Source organism: Heterodontus francisci, chromosome 13 (assembly GCF_036365525.1).
Source record: "Heterodontus francisci isolate sHetFra1 chromosome 13, sHetFra1.hap1, whole genome shotgun sequence".
Classification (NCBI taxonomy): Eukaryota; Metazoa; Chordata; class Chondrichthyes; order Heterodontiformes; family Heterodontidae; genus Heterodontus; species Heterodontus francisci.
The window spans coordinates 15,270,002-15,294,203 of record NC_090383.1 but is presented as its reverse complement, the minus strand read 5'-3'; the positions used below and the strand labels follow the sequence as shown (position 1 = coordinate 15,294,203).

Sequence of the window (24,202 nt, the reverse complement as noted above, 5' to 3'; positions counted from 1 at the left end):
ACTAATCTGAAAAGATCCAAAGGTACACTTTCCTGGAATGGCAGTGATCCTGCTCTTGTCTCAATTAAATACTTTGCTTTTGCACAGAGCTACACTCAGCTGAGTACTGGTAAAACTTGTCCAAGTAAAGCAAAGGAGTTTGATTTAAAAACAGAAAATGCTGGAAACATTCACCGTATCTGGCAGCAGCAGTGGACAGAGAAACAGTTAACCTTTCAAAATTAGCAGATCTGAAGAGAGGTCATTGATGTGAAATGTTAATCCTTTCTTCCTTTCTTCACAGATGCTTTGTGATGTGCTGAGTGTTTTCAACGTTTTCTGTTTTTATTTCAAATTTCCAACATTCGCAGTAATTTGCTTTTGCAAAAGGAGTTTGATTGACAGTCAAGTTTGTAGCTCACTCTGATTTACTCTGGTTGGAAGTTGAAAAGATTTCCAGCTACTGACCTCCCCCTTCTTCCCCCAGTTTAAAAAATTCTGTTCAAAACATAAACCAGGAGATTGTGCAGTACCCAAAACTGAAACAGTATGGAATGACCTGGAGAGGGTTTGTGAGGAGGATCAAAATTAAATCACTTAATGTCATAGATGTGAAAGAGTTTATTTGTGGTTCGAACATCTATTGATGAATTGTCATGTTAAGTGTTAAATAGGTCTTTCATTTTCCTTTTTGTACATCCTTTTATAAAACATCATAGTTGACAGATTTGGTATATAACTAATTTTAAATGTTGGCAGAGGATTTTTTGTTGTAATTTCCAAATTCTGGAGCTACTTGTTAAATATGATTTGTTGTCTGGCAATATTGTTATGCTTCAGTGTTTGTCCTTGTCAAATGCAGTTTTATTCTTAAATCAGAGAAGACATATGAAAAGAGTACTTTCTAATGTAGAATTTTCGACAATACAATTTAAATAATAGAAAAGGAGATTCAATTCAAGATCCAGTCAAAAATGTTTTCAATGAGAATGGAACTGAAGTGCACATTATGTAGAGGTGTACATTTTGCAATTTAGGGTACTGACTGGTGACTGCAGGGCATTTAGTGGAATAAATTAAATTCTGAAAATGTTAAATAATTTTTTTTATATTAAAGGTGGTTTGGTAAACTGCAAGCCTTTATAATTAATCATTGTAATTGCTCATGTTCAAGCATTAAAAGCTTGAAAAATGTTCAAGGAACTTAAGAAATTTTGGATAACCAGTTTAATTCTCCTCCTTGTCTCTAGAGACAGTGGGTAAGCACCTAGAGGTGGTCAGTGGTTTGTGGAGCAGTGCCTGGAGTGGCTATAAAGGCCAATTCTAGAGTGACAGACTCTTCCACAGGTGCTGCAAATGAAATTGTTTGTCGGGGCTGTTACACAGTTGACTCTGTTCTTGCACTTCTGTCTTTTTTCCTGCCAACTGCTGAGTCTCTTCGACTCGCCACTTTAGCCCCGCCTTTATAGCTGTCCGCCAGCTCTGGCGATCACTGGTAACTGACTCCCGCGACTTGTGGTCAGTGTCATAGGACTTCATGTTGCGTTTGCAGACGTCTTTAAAGCAGAGACATGGACGGCTGGTGGGTCTGATACCAGTGACGAGCTTGCTGTTCAATGCGTCCTTGGGGATCCTGCCATCTTCCATGCAGCTCACATGGCCAAGCCGTCTCAAGCTCCGCTGGCTCAGTAGGGTGTATATGCTGAGGATGTTGGCCGCCTTGAGGACTTCTGTGCTGGAGATACGGTTCTGCCACCTGATGCCAAGGATTCTCCGGAGGCAGCGAAGATGGAATGTGTTGAGACATCGCTCTTGGCTGACATACGTTGTACAGGCCAAATTTGTTGCAAGCAGCCGCAAACCTGTCGATGAGTCTCTGCAGACACTCTTCTGTGTGGGATGTTAATGCAGCATCGTCAGCAAAGAGGAGTTCCCTGATGTGGACTTTCCGTACTTTGGTCTTCGCTGGAAGACGGGCAAGTTTGAACAACCTGCCATCTGATCTTGTGTGGAGGAAAATTCCTTCTTCTGAAGACTTGAACGCATGTGAGAGCAGCAGTGAGAAGAAGATTCCAAACAGTGTATGTGCGAGAACACAGCCCTGTTTCACGCCACTCAGGATAGGAAAGGGGTCTGATGAGGCACCGCTATGCTGAATTGTGCCTTTCATATTGTCATGGAATGAGGCGATGATACTTGGTAGCTTTGGTGGACATCCAATCTTTGCTAGTAGTCTGAAGAGACCACGACTGCTGACAAGGTCAGAGGCTTTGGTGAGATCTCTGAAAGCAAGGTAGAGGGGCATCTATTGTTTGCGGCATTTCTCCTATAGCTGGTGAAGGGAGAACAGCATGTCAATGGTGGATCTCTCTGCTCGAAAGCCACACTGTGCCTCAGGGTAGACACGCTCAACCAGCTTCTGGAGTCTGTTTAAAACAACTCGACTGAAGACTTTCCCCACTATGCTGAGCAGGGAGATTCCACGGTAGCAATCACCACGGTCACCGTTGTTCTTATAGAGGGTGATGATATTGGCATCGCGCATGTCCTATGGTATTGCTCCCTCATCTCAGCACATGCAACGCAGTTCATGGAGTGCTGAGAGTATAGCAGGCTTGGCACTCTTGATTATTTCAGGGGTTATGCCGTCCTTCCCAGGGGCTTTTCCACTGGTTTGAGAATCAATGACATCACTGAGTGCTGATTTTGTTGGCTGTTCGTTCAGCTCATCCATGACTGGCAGAGACTGGGCTGCATTGAGGGTGATATCAGTGACAACATTTTCCCTGGGGTACAGTTCTGGATAGTGCTCCACACAGCAGTGCCCATGAGGTGGTCGTCGAGTCTCAGGGCCTCAATCCGGCCTCGGTCGCCCTTCCGCCGTCACAGCTGGGAGCCGGGAAAGAAGTTCCACCGTGAGTTGGATGGCGACCACGAACGCAGCGTCAGCCTGGAGGACACTGACATCGAGGAGGCCGTGCAGGCTGTGGACTGGCCTGTTCGCCAGGGTCGGGATCCCTGCCGGACGCCTCCCCCGCCCCCGCACCCACTTCCCCCCCTCGCACCCACTTCCCCCCCTGCACCCACTTCCCCCCCTCACACCTCCTCCCCCCCTCACACCTCCTCCCTCCTCGCACCCCCTCTCCCCTTCCGTCTCCCTCCATGAAATCACACAGTTTACTTGTTAGTTCCTATCCCTGAGCAGGGGCCCTAACAACCCCACTGCCTTGTGGGTGCCTCGGGAGAGACCAAGGCTAAGGGAGCAAACCCTAACAGAAAATCCGGAGCGGAACCCCTAAGGCGGTCATGTGTCACCTTTGGCATGGTTCCGGAAAGTTCCTGCAGCTATACTGGGTCCAAATGTCATGCTCTGCACTCCTTTGGACCCCACTAGGAAGACCGAGAGGGGGGTTTTGACGCTTGGACAACTCACAACCTTCATACATTCCGCCCAGGCGTGCACCATGGAGAGGTCACCCCATAGTTGCGTCACAGCGACCAAAACAACACGGAAGGCAGCAGTTACGGGTTATAAGTCCAGCTCAATTGACGTAGAGATTGGGCACCACGGGTTGCCTTTGTCGGTGGGAGAGGTTATTGCATCTCACTGGACAGCTACCGCCGGCCTCAAACCGGGCAGCCCCCGGTCAGAACGGTTGTGTCCCGCCACCGAGCACCTGCTTCATTGCCCGCTAAGTGCACTGCACTGTTGAACTACAAGAAAGCCCCCAGCAAGTTAACATCCGTAGCACTTAAAGTAGCCAGAAGCACTGCACAAAGAACAGCCAGGCGCTGTGCAAGTGACCACTGGCAACACCTATGCAGTCATATTCAGCTGGCCTCTGACACCGGAAACATCAGAGGAATGTCTGATGGCATTAAGAGAGCTTTTGGGCCAACCATCAAGAAGATCACCCTCCTCAAGTCTAAATCAGGGGACACGATCACTGACCAATGCAAGCAAATGGACCTTTTTAATATAATTAATTCACAAACTATTGAATTACTTTAAATTGTCTGGGGTAATTGGCACACTATAAAAATCCTTTTACTTTAAACCCTGATTTCCAAGATTGCTAGCTGGTAATTACCATTCAAGTAAAAACAAGTGGTTTTCTGGCATCTCTTAAAATTAATTGAATACCTACCATTGAATATATATATCAAAATATTTTTATCTTAAAATTAGATTTTCTGAAAAAATTTACAGTTTACTTGCTGACAAGTACATTGGGAGTACATTGGCTTGATTGCTCATTTGCTGAGAACAATTGTTTTCAAAGATGGAGACAGTTCAGTTTGCCATTTATAATATCACTGGAACTGAACATTGTGAAGCCTCAAAACGGGGACATCTGTACAATGTGTCTCTTAATTACTTCTAATCAACCACCCCTGGAATTGTGATAGATGAAATTTACTGCAAGGTTTTGCACATCAGAAGAAAAATGGAAACAAATTCACTTGATCACTGGCGTTGAACTAGTTGGACGGAGCCTGAAAGACATTTGGGAGTAATAAAAAACTGACAATATCTAGACATTGCAGAGCAGAAATCAGCAAAGCAAACGAATGCTGAATCAAATAGGTATTCCAGCATTTGTTGCCCAACCCTAATTGGCCTTGAGAGGTGGTGGTGAGCAGCCACTTTGAAACGTTGCAGTCCATGTGGTGTAGGTACACTCACAGTAGTGTTGGGGAGGGAGTTCCAGGTATTTGACCCAGCGACATGAAGGAACGCCGAGTCGGAATGGCGTGTGATTTAGACGGGAACTTCCAGATGGTGGTGTTCCCATGCGCCTGTTGCCTTTGCCCTTCTAGGTGGTAGAGGTCACAGGTTTGGAAAGTTGGCGAGTTGCTGCAGTGCATCTTGTAGATGGTACATACTGCTGCCACTATGTGCCAGTGGTGGAAGGGATGAATGTTTAAGGTGGTTGATGGGGTACCGATCAAGTGGGCTGATTTGTCCTGGATGGTGTCAAGTTTCTTGACTGTGGTTGGAGCTGTACTCAGCCAGGCAAGTGAGGAGTATTCCATCACACTCCTTACTTATACCTTGTAGATGTGTTCAGGCTTTGGGGAGTCAGGAGGTGAGTTCTTTGCCACAGAATCTCCGGCCTCTGACCTGCTCTTGCAACCACAGCATTTACATAGCTGGTCCAGTTAAGTGTCTGGTCAATGATAACCTCAGACATTGATGGGGGTCAGATTCAGTGATAGTGATGCCATTGAACGTCAGTGGGAAATGTTTAGAGTCTCTCCTGTTGGAGATGGTCATTGCCTGACACTCGTGAGGCCCGAATTTACTTGCCACTTATCAGCTCAAGCCTGAATGTTGTTCAGGTCTTGCTGTATGCGGGCATAGACTCCTTCAGTATCTGAGGAGTTGCAAATGGAACTGGACACTATGCAATCATCAGTGAACATCCCCACTTCTGATCTTATGTTGGAGACATGGCCACTGATGAAGCAGCTGAAGATGGTTGGGCCTTGAACAGAACCCCGTGCAACTCCTGCAGTGATGCCCTCTCTCCCACAGTCACCTGAAGGCATATTACGATTTGGGAAAGAGGGGCATGGACCTATGTCACAACCTTCTGTGTCATAGTGCATTGAAGTACTAATCCATAGCATCATCATGCATTCTCCTAATTTGCCATATTTGTTTACAGTTAGACATTGAACAGATTGTTCATGTCAAGATCAAGAAAATAGTCTAAGTGCAACAAGCACTATTTCTGGTAGGTCTTCTTCTTTGGCCTCCTTGTCTCGGGAGACAATGGGTAAGCGCCTGGAGGTGGTCAGTGGTTTGTGGAGCAGCGCCTGGAGTGGCTATAAAGGCCAATACTAGAGTGACAGACTCTTCCACAGGTGCTGCAGATAAAATTGGTTGTTGGGGCTGTTAGAGTTGGCTCTCCCCTTGCGCTTCTGTCTTTTTTCCTGCCAACTGCTAAGTTCCTTCGACTCGCCACACTTTAGCCCCACCTTTATGGCTGCCTGCCAGCTCTGGCGATCGCTGGCAACTGACTCCCCCGACTTGTGATCAATGTCACAGGACTTCATGTCGCGTTTGCAGACGTCTCTAAAGCGGAGACATGGACGGCCGGTAGGTCTGATACCAGTGGCGAGCTCGCTGTACAATGTGTCCTTGGGGATCCTGCCATCTTGCATGCGGCTCACATGGCCAAGCCATCTCAAGTGCCGCTGACTCAGTAGTGTGTATAAGCTGGGGAATTTGGTCACCTCGAGGACTTCTGTGTTGGAGATGCGGTCCTGCCACCTGATGCCAAGGATTCTCTGGAGGCAGCGAAGATGGAATGAATTGAGACGTTGCTCTTGGCTGACATACGTTGTCCAGGCCTCGCTGCCGTAGAGCAAGGTACTGAGGACACAGGCTTGATACACTCGGACTTTTGTGTTCTGTGTCACTGCGCCATTTTCCCACACTCTCTTGGCCAGTCTGGACATAGCAGTGGAAGCCTTTCCCATACGCTTGTTGATTTCTGCATCGAGAGACAGGTTACTGGTGATAGTTGAGCCCAGGTAGGTGAACTCTTGAACCACTTCCAGTGTGTGGTCGCCGATATTGATGGATGGAGCATTTCTGACGTCCTGTCCCATGATGTTCGTTTTTGGTTAGACCAAATTCGTTGCAGGCAGCCGCAAACCTGTTGATGAGACTCTGCAGACACTCTTCAGTGTGAGATGTTAATGCAGCATCGTCAGCAAAGAGGAGTTCCCTGATGAGGACTTTCTGTACTTTGGTCTTCGCTCTTAGGCGGGCAAGGTTGAACAACCTGCCACCTGATCTTGTGTGGAGGAAAATTCCTTCTTCTGAAGACTTGAACGCGTGTGAGAGCAGCAGGGAGAAGAAGATTCCAAACCGTGTATGTGCGAGAACACAGCCCTGTTTCACGCCACTCAGGATAGGAAATGGGTCTGATGAGGCGCCGCTATACTGAATTGTGCCTTTCATATTGTCATGGAATGAGGTGATGATACTTAGTAGCTTTGGTGGACATCCGATCTTTGCTAGTAGTCTGAAGAGACCACGTCTGTTGACGAGGTCAGAGGCTTTGGTGAGATCAAAGAAAGCAAGGTAGAGGGGCATCTTTTGTTCGCGGCATTTCTCCTGTAGCTGACGAAGGGAGAACAGCATGTCAATAGTCGATCTCTCTGCTCGAAAGCCACACTGTGCCTCAGGGTAGACACGCTCGGCCAGTTTCTGGAGCCTGTTTAAAGCGACTCGAGCGAAGACTTTCCCCACTATGCTGAGCAGGGAGATTCCACCAGGTAAATGACCCCAAATGACTTAGTTTACAAATTTGAAGCACTGAAATATAAAATCACCCAGTAATTAGGTATCTGTAATCAGTCAATCACATCTACTACTGGAATAGAAACATAAAATGCTGGAAACACTCAACTGGTCTGGCAGCACCTGTGGAGAGCAAAACAGAGGTAATGTATCAGGTCTGTGACCTTTCATCAGAGCTGCTGCCAGACCTGCTGAGTGTTTCCAGCATTTTCTGTTTTCATTTCAGATTTCCAACATCTGCAGTACTTTGCTTTTGTAGTGCTGGAATAGGTCCATTAAAGTTAAATATTACAAACATGCTTAAGAAAGCTGTTTTGCAAATTAAGGTTCTGGATTTTGCATTGCGAATAATTGTGAGGCTGACGGTGCTCATCGTAATTTTGGAGTACTTTGGGAGTGTTGCACGTGTGGAGTTAAACATGGAAATCCGGAAGTTGCTGTCCAAGTTACCCTACTGCTGCACAGGCTGTGCTATAACAGGATCTTGCAGATAGACTCGGCATTGAAATCAATGTAAAGGCGTGAAGTTGTGATACTTACCCACTAGTGCATTCAGGTGTAAATGAATGTTTAGCACCATGATAAATCATAATTACTGCTAAACAATCTCTCTGGCACTTAAAATTTAATTTTACAAATATGGCATCTCATTCCTTCAAAATTCAGGTCGTGTTAGAGATTTAAAGGAAGTTAAAATAATTTTATCTTTCTCTTTTAATCCCATCTTTCTTTCCCAATCTTTATTTTGTTTTCTGGACATAATCTAAATCTAATTTATACATCCTGGTTTAGTCCCTGCCTGTTTGAGGATTCTTCAATCCCATAGGTTCAACAGCCACATTGAAGCTTGCCCTTCTCACACATGCCACAGATTCCCTGTAGATGATGCCTTGCTGGATCAAGATGCCTGTTGACAGCGAGTCACTGCTCAAAAGTCCACAAAAGGTCTGTGGGAAGCTATCTGCGTAGTGAGCGGCAAATGCTGGGCTAATGCATTTATTTTTCACAAGGACATATTGAGAGAGAGGGTAACAAAGCATATGGGATTTTGGGCTTCATAAATAGAGGCAGAGTACAAAAGCAGGGAAATTAAGCTGAACCTTCATAAAGTTCTGGTTTGGCTCCAACTAGAATATTGCATCCAGTTCCAGTCACCACACTTTAGAAGGATGTGAGGGTCTTTGAGAGGGTGCAGAGGAGATTTACTAGAATGGTTTCAGGGATGGGGGCATTTTAGTTACAAGGTTAGATTGGAAAAGCTGGTGTTGTTCTCTTTGGAGCAAAGGAGATAGAGGGGAGAATTGATAGAGGTGTATAAGATTATGACAGGCTTAGATACGTTAGACAAGGAAAAACTGTTTCTATTAACTGATGGTACAGGGACTAGGAAACACATATTTAAAGTTTTGGGCAAGAGGTGCAGGGGGAATGTGACGAAGAACTTTTTTTTTGCAGCGGGTGGTAATGACTTGGAACTTGCTGCCTACGAGGGTGGTAGAAATGGAGACAATCAATGATTTCAAAAAAAAATTGGATGGCCATTTGAAGGAAATAAACTTGCAAGGTTACGGGGATTGAGTGGGGGAGTGAGACAGGCTGAAATGCTCAGCTGAGAGCCAGATCGACTCATTGGGCCTAATGGCTGCCTCCTAGACCGTAAATGACTCTTATAAATGACTCTATGACTCTTTAGCAAGGAATATAATCAGTGAAATAATTTCACGTCAAACGTAAATAAATTTAATGACGCAACTAGGACCGTTCCCAGCAGATTTATGGAATGGATCTCTGCACTCCTCCAATTTTGGCCTCTTGTGCATCCCCAGATTTAACCACTCCACTATTGGTGGCCATGCCTTCAGCTGCCTCAGCCCTAAGCTCTGGAATTCCCTCCCTAAACCACTCTTCCTCGCTACTGCACTCTGCTCATTTAAGATGCTCCTTAAAACCTACCTCTTTGACTAAATGTTTGATGATTGTCCTAATATCTTCTTAAGTGGCTCTGTGTCAAATTTTGTTTGATAACGTTCCTGTGAAGCACCTTGGGACATTTTGTTATGTTAAAGGTGCATTATAAATGCAAGTCATTTTGCTACTAACCTGAACGAAGCTATCAAAGTCCTGATCTGCTACTGGTTTTAGACAAAAGATGTAAAGGAAAGGAGTGATAATTTCTTACTGTCACAACTTTATTAGAAATGTTGAAAATAATCAGTTGGCCATTACTGCTTTCTGCCCTTCTGATACCTGGACCAGGTATATGATTTAAAAATATGCTGTCTAATACAATTGGCATGACTGCAGCAGCTGAACAATGCAGCACACAATAGATCAAAACACTTCCGATTTGTTTGACAGTTTCAAAAGGCTAGTGATGCTCTAGACAGACAATTGGCCATTTATCAGTAATGCTGAATCCAGCCCGCATATGCATCAAGCCAGATCAAAGCTTGTTCATGGGCACACATTTACATGGTTGTATTGCTGATACTATGGGAACCCAGCAGCCTTATTCTGAGAACACTTGTGTGAAAGGGGAATCATTTGAAAATCCTTGAGAATTATTATAAGTCAGTTGTGTTACATGGCTTTTTGTCTGTGGGTGAAGTTTCTTTAAAATAAATTCTACTTTCTAATCAAAGAAAATAACATTTGAGCAAATACTTTGAATCTCCGACCCCCATTTAAACCTACAATTTGGGAGAATTGTGTCACTGACTTTCATTATCTGGCAGCTTCTCAAATGAGAAATTCAAAATGCTTCAAACCAATTTTAACTTAATTTCATAAGTAGTCCAAAATAGGCACATCTGTACAGTTTATATACATGCCAAAATAACATGAGCTTGTCATACATGAAAAAAAATTGATTACATTTTTAGAAAGCTTTACAAAGCCTGTCCTCATGGCAGTTTCTTTACAAAATATTAATGATGGTGTAATTTTGCTGCTTAACATTCTGTCTCAGTACATAAAGGATTAATCAGCCTTATTGAACTGTAAGCTACACATGTTTATAAATGAAAGTTACCATTTTCCCATTATCCTAGAAATGATCAGCAACATAAATTTATATTTGTTTCCCGTCTAATGATGTATATATTTGAGATTTTCACAAATTCATATCTAAAGTCATTTTTAAACACATTTTCATTTTAAGATGATACATTTACTTATATTTAACAATCGTTGCTTGCTTTACTTAGAAATTAAACAGCAGTACCAATCATTATGAATGCAGGATTGGTTGACCCATGTATTGTTTTCCAAATTAAGCTATAAGCTCCTAATCACCCAGTTGTTAAGTGCATACTTTTATGTGGTACTGAACAGGAAGGTTCCAGGTTCAATGCTTGGTCTGCCTTGAGTTAGGAGATCTCAATCGGAGCAACTGTTGAGAACTACAGATAGCCTGTGTATGTGGGTAGTGGATGCTGCAGGATTTGGCTTGGTTGTGATGGCCAATTACTGAATAACCTTCTGATGCTCACTGTCCAGGCTATCGTGACAAATGTAAATTTAGATGAAGTATTCGCGCAGACCGAACTATGTCTCAGTATGAACTAGTGCTTTGAGAAGAGGGGAAAAATTTGGGGAAAAAGTATAGTCCTTTAAAGAATTTAGATTTGTATGGAGTGATATTAAAATAAGAACATAAGAAATAGGAGTAGGCCATTCAGCCTTCTAACTTTGCTCTGCCATTCAATACAATCATGGCTAATCTATTTTCAATTGCACCTTCCAGCTCATATCCCTTAATTCCCTTAGTATGCAAAACGCTATCAATCTTTGTCTTGAATATGTTCAATGGCTGAGCATCCACAGCCCTCTGGGGCAGAGAATTCCAAAGATTCACGACCCTTTGAGTGAAGAAATTTCTCCTCCAGTCCTAAATGGCCGACCCTTATTCTGAGACTGTGACACCTAGTTCTAGACTCCCCGGTCAGGGGAAACGTCCTTTCAGCAGCTACCCTATCAAGCCTTTGAAGAATTTTATATGTCTCCATGAGCTCATCTCTTCTAAATTCTAGGAAATATAGTCCCAGTCTATTCAGTCTCCCAAGTCTACCCTCACAGGACAATCCCCTCCTCCCAGCAATCAGTTTAGTGAACTTTCGTTGCATTCCCTCCAAGGCTAGTATACTTGTATATCCTTTCTTAGATAGTAGTGGTGATCTGCCCAAGGGCAGATCTGCTCATTTCTGCACGCCTTACGGTCCTGTGCTTTCTCTTCAGTTGCTCGTAAGAATTTCCTATTTTTAATATTCCACGAGAAATGAGCAATATGACTAGGGAAAAAGTACGTGAGGTGGTTTCCTGTTGTCTTCATCATGTGTGATTTAAAGAAAACACAAGTCCTCTTCCCGGAGGATCCTCCACTTGTAAGCAGCCATTGTTCTTCGAGGTTTAGCTCTTCAACCATCACCACTGAAAGTTTTCTGGTTCCGTCATTGGTCATCTGGGCCAGAGGCGACTCGCAAAAGGGCAGGGATGACCACCTCCTGCAGTCTCAGATGATCCTGCTACCCTACTTCTTTAGGTAAGGAGACCAAAACTGTACAGAGTATTCCAGGTGTGGACACACTAATGTCCTACACAATTGCTGTAAGGTATGAGTTTTTTTCTGCCAATTTTCCATACTTAAGATTATGAAGGATGTTCGTGCTTGCGAATGAAACATTTCTCCACTTTGCTTCTTGTGGCAGAGTTGAATAATACTTGATGAACTGTAACATGGGTTAGGTGAAAGGAGTAAAAGTGCTCTGTGCCAATAATATGCCTTATAATAATAATAATACTGTCAGTCCCAACAATAACTCTGCCAGCCCCAAAAGAATAACTCCTTCTGTGACAGTATGACATAATTTTCCTTAGCAGTTATGCATTAAGTTTCTCTGACTGAGATTGACAATTTAATGCCAGTTGAAGCAAAATATTAGATAATTTTGTGCTGTTGCTCACACCTATTGGGAACTGGGTTGCACCTGCCCCAATTTGAACCAGGAAAACTTCCAACACAGCATTTTACACTGGGTTCAAACCCAGACCTACAGTCATTGTAAACCCCTGTCCCTGTCTCCGTCTCCTGTATCCTAACCTCCAACAACAAGTGTGAGGAGCCCATGGACTTCTTTGTCACTAAGATTGAGATGCAGCCGATCAGTTAATTCTGCCACTTCCCTCCCTTCCCCTAGCCCACTGGACCAAACTTCCACTAAGACTCCCCCCCGTGCTAGCCCTGGACTTGTATCATTCTCTAGTTTCTGTCCTTTCTCCTCTCATGTCCTTATCGAGTTCATCTTATCCATGAGACTCATCTTCTGCTCTCTCAACCCTCTTCCCACTGAACTACAGACCATCCAACTTCCCTTCTTTGCTCCTATGTTAACTGATATTGTTAACAGTCCTCTCTCCTCAGGTACTGTCCCCCTCTCCATCAAATCTGCCATCATCACCCCTCTCCTCAAGAAACCAACCCCTTGACACTTCCATCCTTGCAAACTACCATCCCTTCTCGAATGGCCCTTTCCTCTCCAAAGACCTTGATCATGCAGATGCCTCTGAAATTTGTGACCATCTTTTCCGGAGTTCCATGTTTGAATCCCTCTGTTACGACCAGGTGCGAAAGAGGTCTAGGGTTCCCTTTCAGCCTTCACCTAGTCTTACTGTAACAAGGCCTAATTTTAAACACACCGTGTGTTTATCTCCCCCTTGGTGAATCCTTGTTCACCGCTTTCCAATTATAAGGCAAAGAAACCAGCACAAACAGGCTTTCTTAGGTTTAAGAAGAAAAGTTGAAATTTATTAAACTTAAACTCTGATTCACTTAACGCCTACGGATACACGCTGTGCACCACGCTAGCATGCATACGCAATACACATGCAAATAGAGACAGAAAAGAGCAGAAGAAAAATAAAGTGGAAAAGTTTGAGGCAATATCTGACGAGCTTTTGCTACGGTTCTTCGAGCTCACTGCAGAGTTGTTGGTTGTAGGTAGATCTTGCTTTTCTTTGAGGCCCAGTATTCTTCTTGAACCTTGTTCACTGTAAGAAACTTTTCTCTTCTTGGGGTTCATGCGTCTTCATTGGATTCAGAGGCTTGTGAGAAAGAGATGGGAGCAGACAGGAGAGAGATCTTCTCAGTCCAGGAGCAAACAGCTTTCTGCCGAAACAAATTCAAAAAAACTCAGGTTGCCTAGCAGGTTAGTCATGTGACTAGCTGGTTTGTCCATGTCCGTTGTGTATTCAGCCATCTTAGCAGTCAGCCTGGAATGCGAGCTCCCCTACCTTCAAAGTCTGGTGATCAAAAGTCCATTGTGGGTTGAATGTCAGGGAATGGCTGGTTTGTCCTTCCAAGCATTGTCTGTTAATAGGCAAATGTCTTTTCCAGCCACAGCTGATCTGTTTAACAAGTCCTTCCCTCACTCCAGTAACTGTTTAAAATCAATGTTCATGACAAAATTAATGTGCGTCATTCTTGGCAGGTGGGAGCTGAGCATGATACCTCCACACCCAGCGGAATGAAATACGACTTGAGAAAAGAAACATTTCATTAAAAGGGTCGAGAAAAATGTAAGATACAGAGAGAACCATGCATTCCTCTCATTCATTCCCATTCTTTCATAAATCCTAAAACTTATTACAGCCGGTCTTCTCTTGGTGCCAGTGCTGCTTTAATTGCCCCCTTTTTGGCATCCCAATAAACATGTGTTTCTTTTGGAAGTTTCTCTTCTTTTTGCCCATTTCCATGGCTGCCTAGGGTCTTTGTTCCTGCTGAGATAATTTTAAAAAACAGTGGGCGGTTTGATCCTGAACTCTGCATCAGTGCTTTGCTGAGTCATGCAAAGTCTTTTGACTTCAAGGGATGGGTGGTTCGCTTTTTATCTGACTGTGGGGGCGGATTCTTTGCTAATCTCCCCTTTGTTTGAGAGGACACTCCTGCCTGCAGCTGTTTGTGCAGACTCTATTGCACACCCCTGTGGCACTTCAACTAGGTGAGGCATCACCCTCACCTCACGATTTCTCTGCCTCCCTAGAGGTCTTTCTTTGTCTCTGCTGGTTCCTGTAAATGCTGTTAGCAACTCTGGTGGGGTGCTTCTAGAGTCTGCATTCACGTAGGAGGATGTGGGGTCTAACTTTTCACATTTTTCAGAGTTGGTTATCCAGACAGTAGGGGTTTTCATCAAAGATTCCTCCCAGAATTCCTTTAACCTGCCCTCTTGGTCACTTTTTCCTCTTCTCCGTCGAACCTTTTTCCAGCCTTGTGCCTGCCTGTCCCTTTTTGTTCTCGGCGGGAGTCCCTTGCAGTTCGCCAGGCCTCTGCTGACGGGTCCTCCTAACACTGGTACAAGAATTAGGGGTGCAGGTTTCACTGTAGGTTGGGGTTTCCCCTCAACCTGGTACATGTGGCAACTCCTGCAGTACTCCACCACATCTTTGTGGAGTTCTGGCCAGTCAAACTGCTGTCTTATGCAGGCTTTTGTCTTTCGTATACCGGCATGTATAGCCATGGTAGTCTCGTGGGCCCTTCTTAATATTTATCTCCGGTACCTCTGCAGCACCACTAGGTGAACTATTGTCCTCTCCTTGCTCGCAGATCTGTGAGGAGAACTCCATTTCCTCATCAGTACCTCATTCTTTAAATAGTAGCAATCTGGGACTCTCTCTGCTTCACTTTCAGACTGGGCAGCCTGTACTAACTCTTCCCTAGCCTCAGCTAGGGAAAATCGATTTAATCCATTTCTTGGGTCTCCGAACTTTCCAAAGAAAGTCTTGGACAGGCAGACCTCATGGTCATCTGCCTGCAGTGCCAATGCAGTCTCCTCTGGGGGAGCTGGTTTGATCATGGCCTGATCCACGACACATTCAGGGAAACTGCAGGGGTCCGTCTCCTGCCACTGCCCTGTCTCTGACCTCCTACGGTCTTTCTTTCACTACTTGGGGGGCTACCACCTTCACCCCCACCAGATCATGACCTAGGAGCAGGTCAACCCCGACCACAGCAAACTAGGGACAATCCCTACGGTCACTGGTCCCGAAACTAGGTTGCACTCCGGGTGCGCCCAGTGTACAGGTACAGGCATACACTGCCCTCCAATACCATTCACCGCCATTTTGGTGTTCACTGCACTCTCTGGGGGAAAGGTCAGGATTTTTCCCAGTAAAAGGGATCTAGTGACCCCTGTGTCCCTGAGAATCACTATGGGCTTGCTTGCCCCACTCGAGGGGTATGGGGTTACTCTCCCTTCAGACACACAACCCTGATAACCCTCAGGAACCCTGTTACATTTTCATGCACTTGCAGCGGTAGACTTCCTGGGTCTCTCTCTTACTGCAGTTAAAGCCATAGCTTGTTCTGCTGTGCTTTCCATCAGGGTCCTGTCTTCACTGAGCAGGTGTGCCCTGATTAACCCTACAGGTTTTTCTTTGGTTTGCAGCAGTCAGCTCTTAAATGCCCTGCTTTATTACAATGGAAGCACACAGGTCTCTGCGTCTTACTCTTGCTCACAGTACCTTCCTTATTGGCTAGAGGAGGGCCCCCTGTGTCTCCCGCCTTCCTTTCTGTCCCAGGACTGCTTGGGCTCCTATCACCTTCCCACCCATTGTCCTTTTCGGATTTGTGGGGATGACGAGGAAAGGTTCTCCCCTGGGAAACTGACTTTTAAATTAAAGCAAACTCATCAACCAGGACGGCCGCTCGCTGGGCTCTCTGGACCTGTTGCTCCTCTACACAGGTCTTTATGGAAAGTGGGAGAGAGTGTTTAAATTGCTGTAACAGAATTACATCTCTGAGATTCTCATAGCTGAGCTGCACTTTAAGAGCCCTCAGCCACTGGTCAAAAGCCAGCTGCTTTCTTCTTTCAAACTTCAGGTAAGTTTGATTAGCTTGCTTCTAGAGGGTTCTAAACTTTTGGCAATAGGTTTTGGGTACTAATTCATTTTCCCCGAGGATAGTATTTTTGATCAGTTCATAATTTGATGAACTCTCATCTGGCAACAGGGAATAAACCTCATGGACTTTTCCAGTTAGCTTGTTCTGCAGTAAAAGAGGCCAGGTCTTAGATGGCCATTTTAGCTGCCTTGTCAGTTTCTCAAAGGACACAAAAAAAAATTATTCTACATCTTCCTCATTGAATTTTGGAATTAATTGAGCTACTTTTAACAATTCTGTACCCAGCCCGGAATTACGTTACTCCATATAGCCCATGCTTTCACTGGGGTTACTCTGTCGCCCCCTAGTTAACTCAAGCCCGCTTCAACACTCACTTCGCATTCCTTTCGGAATATTCTTTCTCTCTCCCTCTCCTCAAATTCAAATTTCCTCTGTTCCAATTGTATCGTTGCTAACAATACCCTGTCGGAGTCGACTTCTAACCCTGTTTCTGCTTCTTTAGATTCAAGGGAAAAATGGTTGGCCACTAGCCTTAGGAATTCAGAATTCCTAGCCTTGCCACAAAGAACAAAGAATAGTACAGCACAGGAACAGGCCATTCGGCCCTCCAAGCCTGCGCCGATCTTGATGCCTGCCTAAACTAAAACCTTCTGCACTTCCGGGGACCGTATCCCTCCATTCCCATCCTATTCATGTATTTGTCAAGATGCCTCTTAAACGTCTCTATGGTACCTGCTTCCACCACCTTCCCCGGCAACAAGTTCCATGCACTCACCACCCTCTGTGTAAAGAACTTGCCTCGCACATCCCCTCTAAACTTTGCCCCTCTCACCTTAAACCTATGTCCCCTAGTAACTGACTCTTCCACACTGGGAAAAAGCTTCTGACTATCCACTCTGTCCATGCCGCTTATAACTTTGTAAACCTCTATCATGTCGCCCCTCCACCTCCGTCGTTCCAGTGAAAACAATCCGAGTTTATCCAACCTCTCCTCATAGCTAATGCCCTCCAGACCAGGCAACATCCTGATAAACCTCTTCTGTATCCTCTCCAAAGCGTCCACGTCCTTCTGGTAGTGTGGCGACCAGAATTGCACGCAATATTCTAAGTGTGGCCTAACTAAAGTTCTGTACAGCTGCAGCATGACTTGCCTATTTTTATACTCTGTGCCCCGACCGATGAAGGCAAGCATGCCGTATGCCTTCTTGACTACCTTATCCACCTGCGTTGCCACTTTCAGTGACCTGTGAACCTGTACGCCCAGATCTCTCTGCCTGTCAATACTCCTAAGGGTTCTGCCATTTACTGTATACTTCCCACCTGCATTAGACCTTCCAAAATGCATTACCTCACATTTGTCCGAATTAAACTCCATCTGCCATTTCTTCGCCCAAGTCTCCAACCGATCTATATCCTGCTGTATCCTCTGACAATCCTCATCACTATCCGCAACTCCACCAACCTTTGTGTCGTCCGAAAACTTACTAATCAGACCAGCGACATCTTCCTCCAAATCATTTATATATACTACAAAGAGCAAAGGTCCCAGCACAGATCCCTGCGGAACACCACTAGTCACATCCCTCCATTCAGAAAAGCACCCTTCCACTGCTACCCTCTGTCTTCTATGACCGAACCAGTTCTGTATCCATCTTGCCAGCTCCCCTCTGATCCCATGTGACTTAACCTTTTGCATCAGTCTGCCATGAGGGACCTTGTCAAAGGCTTTACTGAAGTCCATATAGATAACATCCACTGCCCTTCCCTCATCAATCATCTTTGTCACTTCCTCAAAAAACTCAATCAAATTATTGAGGCACGACCTCCCCTTCACAAAAGCATGCTGCCTCTCGCTAATAAGTCCATTTATTTCCAAATGGGAGTAAATCCTGTCCCGAAGAATCCTCTCTAATAATTTCCCTACCACTGATGTAAGGCTCATCGGCCTATAATTTCCTGGATTATCCTTGCTACCCTTCTTAAATAAAGGAACAACATTGGCTATTCTCCAGTCCTCTGGGACCTCACCTGTAGCCAATGAGGATGCAAAGATTTCTGTCAAGGCCTCAGCAATTTCTTCACTTGCCTCCCTCAGTATTCTGGGGTAGATCCCATCAGGCCCTGGGGACTTATCTACCTTAATGCTTTGCAAGACACCCAACACCGCCTCCTTTTTGATAATGAGATGACTGAGACTATCTACACTCCCTTTCCTAGGCTCATCATCCACCAAGTCCTCTCCTTGGTGAATACTGATGCAAAGTACTCATTTAGTACCTCGCCCATTTCCTCTGGCTCCACACATAGAGTCCCTCCTCTGTCCTTGAGTGGGCCAACCCTTTCCCTGGTTACCCTCTTGCTCTTTATATATGTATAAAAAGCCTTGGGATTTTCCTTAATCCTGTTTGCCAATGACTTCTCATAACCCCTTTTAGCCCTCCTGACTCCTTGCTTAAGTTCCTTCCTAATGTCTTTATATTCCTCAAGGGATTCGTCTGTTCCTAGCCTTCCAGCCCTGACGAATGCTTCCTTTTTCTTTTTGACTAGGCTCACAATATCCCGCGTTATCCAAGGTTCCCGAAATTTGCCTAACTTATCCTTCTTCCTCACAGGAACATGCTGGTCCTGGATGCTAATCAACTGACATTTGAAAGACTCCCACATGTCAGATGTTGATTTACCCTCAAACAGCCACCCCCAATCTAAATTCTTCAGTTACTGCCTAATATTGTTATAATTAGCCTTCCCCCAATTTAGCACCTTCACCCGAGGCCTACTCTTATCCTTATCCACAAGTACCTTAAAACTTATGGAATTATGGTCACTGTTCCCGAAATGCTCCCCTACTGAAACTTCGACCACCTGGCCGGGCTCATTCCCCAATACCAGGTCCATTATGGCCCCATCCCTAGTTGGACTATCTACCTATTGTTTCAAGAAGCCCTCCTGGATGCTCCTTACAACTTCTGCCCCATCCAAGCCCCTAGCACTAAGTGAGTCCCAGTCAATATAGGGGAAGTTAAAATCACCCACCCCTGTCCCTGTTAACTTTACATCTTTCCAAAATCTGTCTACATATCTGCTCCTCTACCTCCCGCTGGCTGTTGGGAGGCCTGTAGTAAACCCCCAACATCGTGACTGCACCCTTCCTATTCCTGAGCTCCACCCATATTGCCTCGCTGCATGACCCCTCCGATGTGTCCTCCCACAGTACAGCTGTGATATTCTCCTTAACCAGTAATGCAACTCCCCCACCCCTTTTACATCCCCCTCTATCCCGCCTGAAGCTTCTAAATCCTGGAACATTTAGCTGCCAATCCTGTCCTTCCCTCAACCAAGTCTCTGTAATAGTAACATCATCATAGTTCCAAGTACTAATCCAAGCTCTAAGTTCATCTGCCTTACCTGTTATATTTCTCGCATTGAAACAAATGCACTTCAGACCACCAGTCCCGCTGTTCTCCGCAACATCTCCCTGCCTGCTCTTCCTCTTAGTCTTACCGGCCTTATTTACTGGTTCCCCTTCATTTATTACACTTGCTGTCCTACTGCTCTGGTTCCCACCCCCCTGCCACACTAGTTTAAACCCTCCCGAGTGACACTAGCAAACCTCGCAGCCAGGATATTTGTGCCCCTCTAGTTTAGATGCAACCCGTCCTTCTTGTACAGGTCCCATCTGTCCCTGAAGAGATCCCAATGGTCTAGATATCTGAAACTCTCCCTTCTACACCAGCTGTTCAGCCACGTGTTTAGCTGCACTATCTTTCTATTTCTAGCCTCACTGGCACGTGGCACAGGGAGTAATCCCGAGATTACAACCCTAGAGGTCCTGTTTTTTAACTTTCTGCCTGACTCCCTGAACTCCCCCTGCAGGACCTCATCACTCTTCCTGCCTATGTCGTTGGTACTGATGTGTACCACAACCTCTGGCTGTTCACTCTCCTGGCTGTTCACTCTCCCCCTTCAGAATGCCCCCTGTCCGTTCAGAGACATCCTTGACCCTGGCACCAGGGAGGCAACATACCATCCTGGAGTCTCTTTCACGTCCACAGACGCGCCGATCTGTGCCCCTGACTATAGAGTCCCCTATAACTATTGCTCTTCTGCGCTTTGTCCCACCCTGCTGAACAACACGTACAGTGATCCCACACTGCTCAGCCATTTCTCTCAACTCCTCGATAGACAGTGCTTTTAACTTATCCCAAGTTACTTCATCCTGGCTTGGAGAGCTACTAGCTTCAGTTGCAGACACGTTAGTATTCAATCACACACAACCACAAGAAAACCTGTATTGAAATCTTGCTCTTTTTGATTGGGAACAATTTGGCTTTCCACTTTCAATTTCTCTCATTTGTCTGTGGGTAAAATTCCGGACATTAGCACCCAAATTTCTGTTATGACCAGGTGAGGAAGAGGTCTAGGGTTCCCTTTCAGCCTTCACCTGGTCTTACTGTAACAGGGTTTAATTTTAACCACACCGTGCTTTTAACTCCCCCTTCGTGAATCCTTGTTCACCGCTTTTCAGTTATAAGGCAAAGAAACCAGCACAGACAGGCTTACTTAGATTTAAAGAAGAAAAATTGAAATTTATTAAACTTAAACTTTCATTCGGTTGACGCCTACGGATACAAACTGTGCCCCACGCTAGTATGCATATGCGTTAATGCAAATAGAGACAGGAAAGAGCAGAAGAGAAATAAAGTGGAAATGTTTGAGGCTGTATCTGAAGAGTTTTGTTTTTTACAGTTCTTCGAGCTCACTGCAGAGTCCTTGATTGTAGGTAAATCTTGCTTTTCGTTGGGGCCCAGTATTATTCTTAAACCTTGATAGCTGTAGGAGACTTTTCTCTCTTGAGGTTCATGTGTCTTTAGCGGATTCAGAGGCTTGTGAGAAAGAGATGGGAGCAGACAGGAGAGAGATCTTCTCAGTCCAGGAGCAAACAGCTTTCTGCCCAAACTGTACAAATTCAAAAGACTCAGGTTGCCCAGCAAGTTAGTCATGTGACTAGCTGGTTTGATGATGTCCATTTGTGTATTCAGCCATCTTAGCAGTTAACCTGGAATGCAAGCTCCCCCACCTTCAACATCTGGTGATCAAAAGTCCATTGTGGGTTGAATGTCAGGGAATGGCTGCTTTGCCCTTCCAAACACACTCTTTTCCAGCCACAGCTGATCTGTTTAACATGTCCTCCCCTCACTCCAGTAACTGTTTAAAATCAATGTTCATGACAAAATTAATGTGCGTCATTCTTGGCAAGTGGGGACCTGGCATGACACCCTCCAATTCGGTTTCCACCCCTGCCACAGTCCCGAAATGGCTCTTATCCAAGTTGTAAATGACTAACAAAGGAAAACAATCTCTCCCCGTCCTTCTCGACCTGTCTGCAGCCTTTGACACGGTTGATCATATGATCCTCCTCCAATGCCTCTCCACCTTTGTTCACCTGGGTGGGACTGCACTCACATGGTTCCATTCTTATCTAACTGTAACCTGCAATGGCTTCTTTTACCGCTCCCTCAGAGTTCCCTCTGGTGTCCCCCAAGGATCTTACCTTGACTCCCTCCTGTTTCTTATCTACATGCTTCCCCTTAGTCCCATTATCCGAAAACACAGAGTCAGTTTCTACATGTATGCTGACGACGGCCAGTTCGACCTACCCACCACCTCTCTTGACTCTTCCAGTGTTGCTAAATTGTCAGACTGCTTGTACGTCATCCAGCACTGGATGAGTAGAAATTTCCTCCAATTAAATATCGGGAAGACGAAAGCGATTGTCTTTGGTCCCCGCTACAAACTCCGCTCTCTAACCACCGACTCCGTCCCTCTCTCTCGTAGCTGTCTGAGGCTGAACCAGACTCTTTGCAATCCTGGTGTCACATTTGACCCCGACATGAATCTGCCTCAAATCTGCTCACAATGATCACAAATCTGCCTCATCACTAAGACTGCCCATTTCCACCTCCGTAACATCATCCAACACTGCCCTGCCTCTGCTGCTGCTGAAACGGTCCACCTCTCGACTTGAATATTCCAATGAACTCCTGGCCGATCTCCGACATTCTGCTCTCTGTAAACTTGAGATCATCCAAAATTTTGCTGCCCCTCTCCTGACTCGCACCAAATCCCGTTCATCCATCACCCTGTTTTCTCTGACCTACACTGGCTCCCGGTTAAGTAACGCCTTGATTTAAAAATTCTCATTTAATTTCAAATCCCTCCATGACCTTGCCCCTCTCTATCTCTGTAATCTCCTCCAGCCCCATAACCCTCTGAGATATCTGCGCTGCTCTATTTCTGACCTCTTGAGCATTCCTGATTTTAATTGTCTGGGCTCAAAGCTCTGGAATTCCCTCCCCAAACCTCTCTGCTTCTCTATCACACTTTCCTCCTTTAAGAGGGTCCTTCAAACTACCTCTTTTGATCAAGCTTTTGGCCATCTGACCTCATATCTCCTTATGTGGTTTGGTGTCATTTTTTGTTTTTAATGCGCCTGTGAAGCACCTTTGTTTTATTACATTAAATGCCATATATGTATATATAAAAATACATATACACACATGCTGTTGTTGAAAGGATAACATTTTAACTCAGTCCCCTTTCAAACAAATAGACAAAACCTAGAACAAACTTGTATTTTAGGCCTTGGTGTGAAAGTGCTGAGAATGAGTTTTCTCTTTGTACATCAAGCAGTAGCTGAAAGGTGAATATTTGTTTGCCAGTTCTGCATTAATGTATGCAAAACACCATGTGCCAATATTAATACATGCTTACACCCTTAGTCTATAAGTGGGTTCAAGATAGAAATGTTGGGATCGCATTTCCGCTTGTTTCTGCTGTTATATCAATGCAACTTGGGCAGGATCAGTCGAATTCACTAATAGGATTGTGGAATTTTAAACATGAGTTGCACCCTAAATCCCCTATGTTTGTGTTTTTGAAACGCTGGTTCAAGATTCAGTTCACCCAAATCAGGCTCTACACAAAACTGCCCTCAGGCAGAAATTGCGAGATTGCACAAGTTTGGGAATGCTCTTCAAATTGCGCTCGTTTTCTTAAACGAACAGGCAAAAATAGGTATATTTTCAAATTTTTTCATATCAAAATATATATTTAATTTGCTAAGAAACTGACTATGCACCGATGGAAATATTAAATTGTTCAGTATTTTTTAAAGTCATATTTAGTGATTTTAAGTCAGGTTACTCATGATAAACCCACTTTCAGCTGTGCTAATAAAACACTCACTCTGAATTTACAGCCAGCACCCATGTTGGCACCCAAAGTTGTATTCTGCTCCCCCCATCCTGGTTTTCTGGGATGCACCAGAAAAGTATTCGCAAGCTGGACTTGCATATTTGGGCAAAGATAGCTCATTGGTGTGCAGGTATGCAGAGTGCCACTGTGTTGGTGAATATAGGTTTTGCTTTTAAAATTATTAAATACTGCTTTATTTAATCTTAACAGGCACATAAACAAAACAGAGAGGATTAATCCTGCAAAATCTAAAGGTAAGCTTGAGAACGAAGGCAGAAACCTGGAAATAGAAAAGACCAGTCAACACTTTCCGTTCATTCCCTCAGTGTAATGAACTTAATGTATTCATGTTTCAAAACCCAGTCCGACCAATTCTTTCTACTCCTTTCCTCTGCACAGAGTTCCTGCTGTATCTGGAATTGATCTAATTCCCTTTTGAATCCTTCAACCGAATCAATATTTGCTGCATAAGATCGCAGTTTATTCCACAAATCAGCTATTTGACCAAAGATGTTATACCTCAGGCTGAGGTTAACTTATGGCAAGTTCACTTTAGAAAGAATTTCCAACTATTTATCTGCACAGGTATATTCTGACCACTGTCTCATACCTGCAGAATTTTCTGTAAAATCGTTAATTCATCCTTGACTGTGTAGTAATAATTTTACCAACTTGCCCTTCCAGGGCAGAGCCTTGCCCACTGGAAACGGATATTCTATCCGGCTGATTTAAAATCCGGACAGTTGTACGTATTTTGT

The 24,202-nt window shown here is 44.7% G+C and overlaps 1 protein-coding gene across 5 annotated transcripts in view; it reads left to right on the top strand.

Moving 5' to 3' along the window:
- Positions 1-24,202, top strand: part of kiz (kizuna centrosomal protein) — a 218,049-nt gene that overhangs the window by 184,435 nt on the left and 9,412 nt on the right. For all 5 annotated transcript variants that reach the window (XR_010976293.1, XR_010976294.1, XM_068045741.1 and 2 more), the window contains one exon: positions 23,655-23,698. Coding sequence is in view for 3 of the 5 variants with exons in the window: in XM_068045741.1 (XP_067901842.1) it covers positions 23,655-23,698 (44 nt within the window). In the remaining 2 variants the exon portion in view is untranslated. The remainder of the gene's footprint in view (positions 1-23,654; positions 23,699-24,202) is intronic.